General features: G+C 37.1%; 1 protein-coding gene across 1 annotated transcript; it reads right to left on the bottom strand.

The window, feature by feature from the left end:
• Window positions 1–555: 555 nt before the first annotated feature.
• Window positions 556–9353, bottom strand: LOC140165069 (uncharacterized). Its single transcript, XM_072188492.1, has 2 exons — window positions 9265–9353; window positions 556–5140 (listed from the first exon to the last, which is right to left on the bottom strand). Exon 2 carries the CDS (start codon window positions 5066–5068, stop codon window positions 3812–3814), a length of 1257 nt encoding a protein of 418 aa, XP_072044593.1. The 5' UTR covers window positions 5069–5140; window positions 9265–9353; the 3' UTR covers window positions 556–3811.
• Window positions 9354–13297: the final 3944 nt, after the last annotated feature.

Genomic DNA, 13297 nt, shown 5'->3' with positions numbered 1-13297 from the left:
TTGACAAACTGCTGAATAAAAACATACATTTCGATGGTTGAGAGCCAAAGAGCCTTAACTTACAATGACCTGATCCTATAAAATGAGCACAAAGTCGTCAAGGCACTACAGAAGATACAGTACATATCATAACATTAAACAATAAAAAACAAAGGAAATGCTGGAGGAAATATTGATTTATAACAATCAAAGCAAGGAGTCATCCCAACATATTTGGTATAAAACAAGGATTTCAAATCTGGAATATCTAAAGTTACTTTGTTAACTTTATGCTCATTTTTTGAGAGCAGTATATTGTGAGTTAAGGCTATCTGGTTCTGAACCCTCGATGAATATATGAATATCGACACTCTTTCATTATTGCATTCAATATTAAACATGAATATATGAATACAAAACCCACCCAAGTCCATACGTTGGCCAAATTGAGTTAAGCATGGGAAATTGTTGCTATACATAGGCCTGTCATATGTATGAAAGAACAACTCAAATTCATCATCTGTGTCTATTGAGCATGTGAGAAATAGCATGTATGAAAGTCTTGTAACACATTGATTGAAATCCAGTATGTATAAAAGTCCACTTGCAACACATTCATTGCAGGAAAGTGACTTTTGAAGAAAAAAAAAGGGTTTAATAAAGGAACGTGTGTGGTTTATATTATATGGCAGAATGCTTATCAACATTATACATACATGTGTGCTTTATTTTGTATTATCTTACTAGTGGTAATCTCATTCCAACGTTGTTGTCTTTGTATATGATTCAAAAACCACCCAAGTCCAAAATTTAAAATGAACCCTACAAAGTCCCTGAAATGCTAATCGTCATACTTTATACAGTTTAATCCACTCATTTGCACGTAAAACTTACCATATTGACCAGGCAAATATAACTTAAGGAATGAAAATGATACACAGGTTTTTCTCTCAAAATCACTTCCCATGGACTTGGGTGGGTTTTGTATTCATGTATTCATATGTCAATATAATGGAATGTTTAATTTTACATAATAACGTGCATTACTACATTCAGTGGCAAACGGCGCAGAACACAGCTGGTGCATCTTACCCAACTTGTACATTTGGGACACCTCTAAGGAGATATCTTACACTTCCCACAATGCATTACTTCCATATCAATATTCTGACTGATTTGCAATCCAGATCAACACATGTGACGAAATGTACCTCAATGAACAGAGCACACCCAGATCTTGCTAATTATGTTTATTTCATGACTATCAACCCATGTTTCAGCAAGTCTATTCTCAACTTGAAAACAACGGAACATACATGTTTGTACATGAACAAAAGTAATAGGAGTATCATTTGATGAAATGAGGTGATGCAACATGTTGCACAGGATTCTGGGATGAGTAAAATACCTTCTCTGGGGACACCTTATAGAAAATTATTTACATGTATATAATGTACACAGAAGCTATCATGAAGCTATCATATTAGCTTCAAAAAATTTAAATAATTCACTCACACTTCTTATGCAGGAGTCAAAGGAAATCTTGACCCTACCCTCCTCTAGACTTCACCATTTTGTCGGTGAAAATGCCTACCCTCCTCTCGATCAACACCTCACCATTTCCTTGGTGAAAATGGGTCTAATCTTTACCTGGCTGGCTGGACAATACCATAGGGTGAATCTTGACCCAATGAGTTTTCAGATACATTGTACCATTAATCTTCAACCAAACAAATAATATTGCAAAATTGAATCTTTGACTAATCTTTGCCCTCATATAGATTGTTATAATGTTTTTATAACCAGCACACACAAATCAGGTGAATCTATTCTTGACCTAATAATTGTTTTCTTGTGGTGAATCTTGATGAACTGATATTTTTGGACAGAAGGTGAACCTTTGCCTAAAAATATTTTTTAAATAGTGAATCAAGATGAAAGGCTTGAAGAGGGTAGGTTCAAGACTCCTTTGATACCTGTATTAATCCAAGACATATGAATAAATATATATGGTGAAAGAATTGGGCAAATGAAATCACAAAGAAAGGAAAATTGCTATGGTAATTTGAAAGACACTTTAGAAACTGATACATGGGGCTAGGGTCCGCATTAAGCAATTTTATTTGTGTAGCAAAAATGCTCACCAAATTTGGGAGCGAATGCTTATGAATGGTACAAAATTGCTACACACTCCAAAATTGTGTAGCAAATGATGAAAATTGTGTAGCATTTTGCTACTACTACACACTTATTGCAGACACTGCATGGGGCTATTGACTCCAAGATAAATGGAAGCCAATGACCATCATCTTCCACACAAGGAGTGGGAATTTCAAATAAGACTAATAAATAAATAAATATATATGGTGAAAGAATTGGGCAAATGAAATCACAAAGAAAGGAAAATTGCTATGGTAATTTGAAAGACACTTTAGAAACTGATACACGGTGCTATTGACTCCAGTTGAATTCCAAGATGGAAGCCAATGACCTTCATCTTCCACACAAGGAGTGTGAATTTCAAATGGGGTTACAAGAATGGATACTCCATTTGAAATCTGTATCCTGTGTGGCAGATTAAGATCATATCTTCCATAGTGGTGTATGGATTTCAACTGGAATACTGGAATGTAGCTCTTTTTTTAAAAGAAAGTACAGAAAGAAATCATACACATAAAATGACCTATCATATACAAAATAAAGTATCAAATTAATGCAAAAAGCAAAAAATATAATGAAAACACAACAAGAATCAAGATCAGTAAGTTGGACACTCCAACTCTATCCAGCATCAAAATACAACACAAAAAGAAAGTCCTCACTTACATGTACATGTATGTAACCCGTCATAACAAGACTTTCTGTCGATGGATTTTTATTTCTTAAGTTTTTCATAACATATTAAAAAGACAGAGACGGTGAGAGACGCCTGCTGTATAATAATAAACTACCTAGGTAAGTTTTGAGTAACCTTGATGAAAATTGCCTATTCATTTGTGTGTATATGATCCATCACCAGTCACTTGGTAGTCTTGTAACATGTCTAATGGCGCTGCCCATGGCCACTCAATGAATTGTTTAATTTGAATTAATCAATTTGATATTATACACTGATGACCATATCAATCAAATTGTCTTAACATGAGCAGGTTTAGATTCATATCGGTTTATGTAATTTATGTCAGTTTGTGTAAGTGAGGAGTTTATTTTTCTGTTGTGTTTACAAAATGTACCTCCCTGTATGTATATTACATAATACATATCAAGCAAAATGGGGATAACGTTGTGAAATGTCAAATTCAAGAGCTTTTTCAACTGTAATGTAATTGTCATCAAAATGTGACATAAGAATGCAACATTGGACAGAACGTTAAGGATTTGAATGGATTAAATTTTGCTTGATCAGATCACATTTACATAGAATGTACATGTATGAGGAATCCACCCAAATGTATTAGGAATACACCCAAATATATTAGAAATACACCCAAATGTATTAGGAATACACCAAAATGTATTAGAAATACACCCAGTCCCAAATATATTAGGGATACACCCAAATGTATTAGGAATACACCCAAATGTATTAGGAATACACCCAAATATATTAGGAATACACCAAAATGTATTAGAAATACACCCAGTCCCAAATATATTAGGGATACACCCAAATGTATTAGAAAAACATCAAAATGGGTGTATTCCAAACACACCCCGGTGTATTCCTAATACATTTAGAATTAGATGTAAACCAATACATGTACATTTGGGTGTATTTCTAATACATTTTGGCTGTATCCCTAATACATTTGGGTGTATTCTAATTTCCTATTCACTTCTTGATATCATTTCTAGCTTTGCAAACCTTCAAGTGCGTTCTGAGTGATGAGGAATGTGTATATAGCACACCACAATGCTGGCATTGACTTTTCTCTCCTGTATGAATTCTATAATGCTCTTGTAAATGCGGCTTCTGATAAAATCTTCTTTCACACTTGTCACAGCTGTATGGCCTGTCATTCGTATGCGTTTTCATGTGTTCTTTTAAGGCATTCTTATACTTATAACCTTTCGGACATAGCGTACAGTTGAACACAACACTGCGAGGAGTTTTATCATGTACACTTTTTATATGCGTTTTCAAACCTGACGTATTGGCGTAACTTTTATGACACAGCTGACACTTATGTGGATAATCCCCAGTGTGCGTACGCATGTGCACATACATGTTGGACTTGAAAGTGAACGTCTTATCACATTCCGGACATTTATGCAGTTTTTCCCCAGAGTGTATTTTCTTATGCAGAGTCAGAGCGTTTTTCATAGCAAACGAATTGCCGCATTCTTCGCACTTGTGTGGTTTGATACCCGTATGAATACTGGAATGGTGCCTTAAAGTCGCTTTATGGGTGAACACTTTATCGCATACATCGCATTTATACATATTGTCTTTATCATGACTCTGCCAATGTGCCTTCATGTTGTAATTCTGTGTGAATCCTTTATCGCATATGGGACATTTAAACGGCTTTTCCCCCGAATGCATTCTTTGGTGGTAAATTAAACCGTTCTTTGCCGTATACGATTTATCACATTGATCACACTGGTACGGACGTACTTTAAGATGAATGCGTGCATGACGCGTCAAATCTAATTTACGCAAAAATTCCATATTACACTGATCACATTTGTATTGCCTGCGTCCATGTATTGCTTCATGGTGTTTTAGTGCACTTTTAACCTTATATGTGTTGTCGCATTGGAGGCATTTGAAAGGCCGCTGTTCGCTGTGAGTCAACATATGTCTCTTCTTGTCTGTCTTATAGAATGTTTTATTGCAGATTGAACAATACCAGTGATAGTTACTTCTTTTTTGCCTACCTCTTCTTCTTTTATGCGCAATGGTCCCAACTTTCTTCCATCCTGGCTGAAAGACAAAGTGTGGTTTGTCCCTAGTGTTTCTATTCCGTGTGTTTCTAGATGATGTTTGGTATGACCAATAGTGTCTTCTCGAGTGCTTTTGAAAGGCATCAAAGCAGGAAAATGCAATGTCACAAAACTTGCAAGCATAAGCTTTCAGCAGATGCATCTTCGAGTTGGTTCAGATCTTTCAAGATCAAATTGCTTGCTGGTTTAGTCCACCTCAATCTCAATTCTCAACCTGCATGAAAATAAACAAGACTTTTTATTTTTCCTCTGATGGAAGGAAATCTATAAAATGGACTATTCTTTTCAAATCCACACAACCCTTGTGGCAGATGTTAGAAAAATCTTCCACATGAGAAGTATGAATTTCAAATGCAGTGAACACATTAGGCAGATCCATTTGAATTTCATACACCATCTGAGAAAGATTTAACCTGAATCAGCCACAGTGGGAGGGTAAATGTCAAATAGAATAATCGGTTAACCTTAACTGAGTCTCACTAAAGCTCACTATTAAAACCGCTGTGCAATGTGTGAGTGCATGTGTGACTTGATGATGCAAAAGTCATATACCCAGGGATTGAATCACTGCCTGGGGCAGCGTAACCTCTGCGGCTCCAGGTCGGTGATCTTCTGCATGGCATGCGCTTGGGGGGGGGAGGGCACTTCAATATGAAATGGATATTGGTGTAGGGCTGGCACTTTTGCACTAAGGGGCATTCGGTGAGAGCAAAATGTAAAAAATATGGGGTCATTGGGTGAGAGCATGATTTTTGGCATTCTGTGAGAGCAAAATGTAAAAAATGTGGGGTCATTGGGTGAGAACATGACTTTTTGTAAATGGAATCGTTGAGTGAGAGCCGAAACAGTGCCACAAAAACCTCAAAAATCAAATTTCTAATTCTAAATGGCTTCAAATGTCATTGTTTTTTTCTTCAAAATAAGTGACAAAATCAGTGAAAAATGAAAGTTGCTGTTCAAATTGAACTTGTAAGGGTCTTTGGGTGACAGATCAAATGGAAAAATAGGGGTCTTCGGGTGACAGAGCATGTGTTCGTAAAAAATATGGGTCTTTGGGTGACAGCGATGCTGAAAAAGGGGTTTTAACAGCCCTACATACGCCACCTCTAAAGTTGGAGTGCCCCCGGGCATGCGAAGGGTTCGAGTCCCAGGGGTACAGCAAAAAAAACACAGGTAGGGTTAGGGTTAATGTGCAAATTCCATTTGAAATTTATACCCCCATTTGGAAGATATAAAATCCTCCACAGGGGGAGTGATGATATTAATATTGGATAAGCCCAATACAATGAAACCACAAAAACAATAACAATCAACAAAAATCATATTCCAACTTTTGTCACCATTAGACAGGAGAAAAACAACAACATAAGGACTAAATTTCATCTGAAATGCACACACCTCCTATGGAAGACAGAAATTTAGTCTTTCACTTATGGGTGTAAACTTTAATTTTATCTTTCTACATGACAAACCCAACAAAATATAACTAGAAAGACTTTTTATTGTTTAAAATAAGATAAGTATTACCAGCAACCGGGACCAGCAATTTCTGAATGATTTCCATTCTCCGTGATGACAAAAATCAGCACACGGCAGATACCAAGTCAAGCTCTCTAAAAATCTGTCGACTCTTGATGCATCTATCTTAACTATATTACAAACTGCATTTAATGGCAAGCTAGTGGCCATAAAATTCTACTTTTTCCAATGGTATCAGTTTCATTAGGGTTTCATAGACTTCTTAAAAGGTTTCCAAGGTGTTTTAACACATTTCAAAGTCTACTACTGTAGTGTAATTTACCCATTACCAACTTCAAAGTAATGTGCCATATTGCCTTAGCTGCAAAGCTGCAGCACCCATATTTATCCATTTATATCCAACAATCAAATATGTTGAAAAATCACTCATGAACTATCATATTCATTTTGTTAGGTTCAAATTATTGTTAAATTATTCAAATTGCTTATATTTACACCATAATATAATAATAAACATTGACTTTTTTGTATATTTTCACACCCAGCTATGACTGAGTACACTCGGCCAGCAGTATTAGTGTTTCTGCATGCAGGTCGTTATCAGCAGAATCCATGCACGCAGAGCCGACCCCCATGTGCTGATATTTTTAATAATTAGCATATATGGTCATATGACCATGTGCTATCGATCAAAACCAATATCATTTCATTTTCCAACAGGGTTGGTGCGAAATCACGATTTAAATCACGATTTAAATCAAATGATTTTTTTTTTAATCAGTGATTTAAATCAACTTTTTCAGTTTTTACCGTTTTTGATAAATTTAAGTTAATTTCTATCTTGAATTGCCTGTTTTACTTCATTTGTAATGTTTCTACACCTTTTGGAAACAATTAAATACCACTATGATGTCATTTTATCTATTGCTAAAAAATCATTTTCAAGGTGCAGAATTCAACAGGTTTTTTCCCATGATTTTACCAAATTTTTTCTTTGAAATTTTCACATCTGAAAACATGTTTTGATTTTTTGTAAATACCTGATAGGATTGTGCATATGTCTAGCATCCCACTGGTCTCTTTAGACTTTATCATGGGGTATAGTAGTTCTTGGGATAAAAAAAATCAAAAAAATCGATTTAAATCAAAAAAATCGGATTTAAATCGATTTTTTTTATTTGTTTAAGGGGTACTACACCCCTGGTCAATTTTATGCCTATTTTTGCATTTTTCTCAAAAATTATAGCACATTGGTGATAAGTAAAATATGTATATTATAGGGGCAGGGACTACAACTACTGTACTGAAATTTCAGCAACTCAAAGCAAGTAGTTATTGATTTATTGATCAAATATTGGTTTTCCCTCATTTTTAACTGTAACCCCACAACTGTTGTCTGTGCTGAAATAAAATTTATAGTGCAGTAGTTGTAGTCCTTGCCCCTATAATGTACATATCTTACTTGTCCCCAATGCGCTATAATTTTTAAGAAAAATGCAAAAATAGGCATAAATTTTGGCAGGGGTGTAGTACCCCCTTAAAAAAAATCAAAAAAATCGCCAACCCTGTTTTCCAAGATGGCAGCGGCAGGGGTAGACATAAGGCATTTACCTGACCAACCCTAAAAGTAGGCCCAACCCGGACTTGTTAAAAAAAGGTTTGAAAAGCCTTGTGTAAGGGTATGAGACTCTGAGAGAGGGTGTGGGGGTGTGCAAGTGTGTGTTTGATATATATGCTGTTGGGTTGAGTACAGTAATAGTTGAATATGAGCTACAACAACATTAAATTTGACCTTTAATTTTTTTATTGTACTTTTATTACCATATTTCATTGAGTATGTACCGTGCAATAATTCAATGTTTATTAATAAAATGATCTTATGTATATATGTATTTTATCAATTATTGGTATATCTTTATTAAAGCCATATTATAACATTTGCTGAGGACGACGTCCTCACTAATTTTTGAAAATTCATTTTTTTACACGATTATATTGTACTTTATTAAACCAATACATGTACCCTGGAAAAATCAAGACTCTAGGTGCTGTAGTTTTGTCAAAATCCTAGATTTTGAATAAAACGATGGAACCGGTATTTTATTATTACGATGGAATTATTAGTCGAACGCATACACGATGTTCATAACACACAGTACGTACACGGCGTGCGGGACGGTGATCTACACAACAAAGGGTTGTACCATAACATGACCGAAGGAGTGGTACGTATTGGCGACATATGCGCTGGTAGTAAATTCCGATTTTCTTTGCTTTGCCGTAGTTGTTCGGCTCAAAAATAAAAGGGAATATATCTAACAGTTAAAACTAACATTTTATGGCAAAGAAATGCTAATCTATTTTGTATGAAAATGTTATAATATGGCTTTCAGATTGTTGTTATTCACCAAGTTATTCATCCATTTTTGCTGCTATTTGAGTGTTTTAAATAAATATACACTACAGGTATGCTTTCTTCTCAAGCATGTCAATATGGCAGTACCATACCAGTCAAGACCAGGGCAGCAGTGTTACATGACTCATCCCTCCACACTCTGCAGAGCTATGTACAACTCAACTGTGTTTTCCTGTCGTACATCTCCGCATAAATGTACAGCTTACTCACTGTACTACTAGTGCAGCGACTGCAGCCACAAGATAATCAATATAGCTCAATATATACAAAATCTATTTAGATCAATACATCATGCTTAAGCTTACCTACATACACAAGACATAGCTACATCAACAAGCATGACAAGAGCAACTTAATAATGTCAAACATAGAAGCCGGGAAATGTAAAAGTGAAAATATTAAGCAAGTACAGTGCTAAATAACCAAACCAACGACTCACTCACCCACTATAATATTTAGTCCCTTTCTTTGTGGTCAAATTCGAGGAACATTCTCTTGAAATTTTACTTCGCCTCTCGAAATTCTGTTGTCGACAAATCATGGTATTGAGAGCGCGTAGTACAGTCTTGGCCCAAAATGTAAACAAACAAGAATGTCTTTTAAAAAACATTCTCAAGATTTGGATCCGCGAGACTGAGTTATACGGGCTAAGTATCCCCCCCCCCCCCTCTCCCCCAGTGGCGTAGCTAGGTGTGGGCAGGACTCGCTCACCCTGGAAAAATCTGGGGGGAAATTTTGGAGCGAGAAGGGGAAAAAAGAGAAAGGAAAGGGGGAAAAAGAAAGAAAAGGGAAAAGAAAGGAAAGAAGAGAAAAAGAAAGGAAAGAAGGAAAAAGAAAGAAGGGGAAAGGAAAGAAGAGAAAAGGAAGAGGGAATGTGGAAAGAAAGGGTCAAGAGGGAAGGTAAAGCAACAGAGAGGAAACCTGAATAAATAAAAAAAGAGGGAACATGATGAAAAAACAAAAGGGAAGCCTATTGAGGGATGGGGGAAGGAATAGGGAAAGGGGAACGAAAGAGGAAAAAACAACTACTTGCATGTTTATTGTGGGGAAGCAATTCATGCACAGGGGAAGGAGTGTAAAGGGGAAGAAATTGAAGAATATGAAGGACAGTGAATTTAAGGAAGTGATTTGAGGGGAAGTAATTTAAGGTGTAATGGAAGGGGGGGAAGGAATGAGGGAAAGGGGGAAGAAATAATTGAAGATGGAAAGAGAAAGAATTGAAACTTAGGAACAGAAGGGGAAGGGGGAATGAATGAGAGAAAGGGGAAGAAATTGAAGAATGTAAAGAAGAAGGAAAGAGAACGAAGGGGAGAAGGGGGAAATAATTTAAGTGAATGTAATAGTGAATGTAACAACTTGTAAAATCAACTCAAGAATATCAGTAATATTGTTTTATTGTATTGTTCTTACATTGTATATGTAAATTCACTTTTGCTTCCTTTCAGATAATTCTAAAAACAAAACTTTGCATTTTTTACATGGCAAAATTTTCACTTAAAAACGTTACAAATGTATGCAAGGAGGCTTCTCTTCATGGTATAAAAATGCCCCAAACCCATGAGCTTCCGGGGCCCCTGGACCCCACGCTGGTGGTTGCTCCTCCCGCTTCGCTCTATTTATTTATTAACTTGGGGGAAAATTTTGGAGCCTTGCCCACCCTGGCAGAGAGGTCTGGCTACGCCCCTGCCCCCCCCCCATTTAAGGGGGTACTACACCCCTGTCCAATTTTGTGCCTATTTTTGCATTTTTCTCAAAAATTATAGTGCATTGGTGACAAGTAAGATATGTATATTATAGGGGCAAGGACTACAACTACAAGGACTGGATGATTTTATTTCAGCACAGACAACAGTTGTGGAGTTACAGTCAAAAATGAGGAAAAACCAGTATTTGATCAATAAATCAATAACTACTGGCCTTGAGTTGTTGAATTTTCAGTGCAGTAGTTGTAGGGGCCTAGTCCTTGCTCCTATAATATACATATCTTACTTGTATCACATGCGCTATAGTTTTTGAGAAAACTGCAAAAATAGGCACCAAATTGACCGGGGATGTAGTACCCCCTTAAGGAAAACAATTACATAAATTTCCACTTTTTGCGGCAAAATTTGTCGGTCCCCCCCCCCCCTAAAATTCAGTTTGCCCGCCCGGTGCCCCCCAAAAAAAAATCCTGCTCACGCCCTAAAAAGGTGTAGGTAAACATTAGGAATATGTTTGATGTGCTCGCATTATATAAGACAATGTAAGGCCAAGCTTTAAGCCATAATGTGTGATTTTCTTCACAGCGCCGAATTTTACTCGGATTTCTACTTTTTGCATAATTATAATGCCCAGTGGTATACTAAAATACCACGTAAAAGACTAAGCCTGAAGTGCTTTAATAACAGTAAAATTTAACTATTTGTATTAAAACCGGTCGACCCGGTTTTATTTAGTGTTCAACGATCGAGTACTTGAACTTGTATATGTACACACGTCGAGCGCGATGCTCCGTGCAGTTACATGTAATACGATCGGCGAGTGTAGTACACGCATTGTAGGCTCATTTGTTTGGCTCGAAATTAAAAGGGGGATAATGTGATCAGTGAAAACAAACTTTTAAATAAGAATCTATTCTTTATGCAAATCACACATTATTGCTTTAAGGTGAGTAAATTCAGGTTCCCCAAAATCTTACATAAGTTGTAAGGGGGGCAAAAACTTTTTGACATGTCAAGGGGGTGGGGGCTAATGCTTTTTGGCACGTCAAAACTTTTATAAACAACGTCGGCGTTGCAATACTTGTATAACATGTAAATATAAAGGTGAAGTCGTCGTCGTTCTAAAGGTACCATGACTCCGATTTGAGCTAACCCCTAAGTATAGAGGGAATTTGTGAAGTAGGACTAGCGGCGTGTCGGACTTTGTCTCGGTCCCAGTCGCTTTGTGTTCCTCTGTCACTAAACAAACCGTCTCAGGCGACAACCCTGAAATGACAATCGCTGATTGGTTAATGGATTTCCAAATAAAACTGTTTTCAATTGGCTATAGGACGTGACTTGTGTAAGTGACACTAAACATCATAGACCCTCCACTATTTATAGTCTTCGTAGATACCGCAAACGAAAAATGTACGCTATAGCTAATAGCAGCCACTGAGGCGCCGATCGTCCGATATTGCCTTTCATGTACGCGACTTGCAGCGCGTACTCACGTACATTGTGTGGATTTATGTAACCGCATAGCTGTCCATCAACCACTGCATATGCGCCGAAGCCCAGCGTTGATTGACAGCAAAATTTAACGCCAGTATTTATGGCGTTGATGTTCAGCCAATCAGAAAAGACGTACTATGAGGTTGTCGCCAGACGGTTTGTTTAGTGACGAAGGAGTACAAATCGGCTGGGACCGAGACTATGTCGGACTGAGCGGTGTGCACCCCTTCAAAACACCCCCCCCCCCCTCCAAAGTAACGGACCACATTTTCAGTGTTTGTCTATCCGCACATATGTGACCATCCAGCACAACTGAGCCCTGAAGTCGCCAATCATAATTTTTGAGATATTCAACCAAAATATTCTGCTTGAAATTAGCTTTAAAATGATGTATATCATGTCTATAGTACTTGACATTTAAGTAGTGTGAAATATCAATAAAACAGTCAATAAATCCTTTGTTTCCTATTGTAAATTGTTAAGTTCAATGGAGCATATCTCAATAGTGGCACTGGCGACATCCGGGCTCAGTTGTGGTGGATGGTCACATATGTGAAAATGACGAGACACATGCTGTGTCTCGTCATGATGTCATTTCAAAACACCATTTCCTTCGAGCGTTGGTGTGTCCTTTTGGTTTACCCGCCATGTTCTTTATTCTTGTATTTGTACAAAGCATTGTGAAATAAATGGAACTTGACGGGGTGTATGGATTTCAACTGGAATACCCCAATACTAGAGTATTATCAACTGTCCAAAATCTTAGAGAGGGAGAGTGATAGGAAAGCCAGATGGATTAAATAATCAATACAGATCAGAAAGAGGGGGCGAGGAGTAATGAACAGAGACGAGGGGGTCTACAATCTTAGTCTCGTGTACGATCCACTTCTGAAGGCTGCTAGCAAGACTAACATTGCTACCGGAAGTGACATAACTTCCCGCCAGTCATCAGCTGTTGGATCATCACAAGAACACCAAGCTTTGATAAAGTCAGTGGCTCACTGACGAAACTGTCAGCAAGAAAAACTAGTAAGTTTTCTTCAAATTTGTTTTTGACAATAGTACAACTCTCTCGATTTTTTGCTTGTAAGTTATAGGTTGAAATAGTCATTTCTTTTTTATTTAGGAGGAAATTCGGTGAACATCGCATGTTTGTAGAATTTTTCCAATCAATAGTTTATAACTCACAGCAGAAACTTTATTACCCTCTAAGTCAATAGTTTAACAATGGTAGGTGAGAATGCTGGGTTGATCAGCACAGACTTCATGTCTGCGGCTCACC

Source organism: Amphiura filiformis, chromosome 11 (genome assembly GCF_039555335.1).
Source record: "Amphiura filiformis chromosome 11, Afil_fr2py, whole genome shotgun sequence".
In the NCBI taxonomy this organism is placed as follows: domain Eukaryota; kingdom Metazoa; phylum Echinodermata; class Ophiuroidea; order Amphilepidida; family Amphiuridae; genus Amphiura; species Amphiura filiformis.
Note: the sequence above shows the minus strand (reverse complement) of the source record. Positions and strands in the feature narration are given on the sequence as shown.

What these genes read in the sequence shown, in the direction of transcription:
- LOC140165069 (XM_072188492.1), bottom strand. Translation starts at nt 5,068, where the DNA reads ATGCATCTGCTGAAAGCTTATGCTTGCAAGTTTTGTGACATTGCATTT.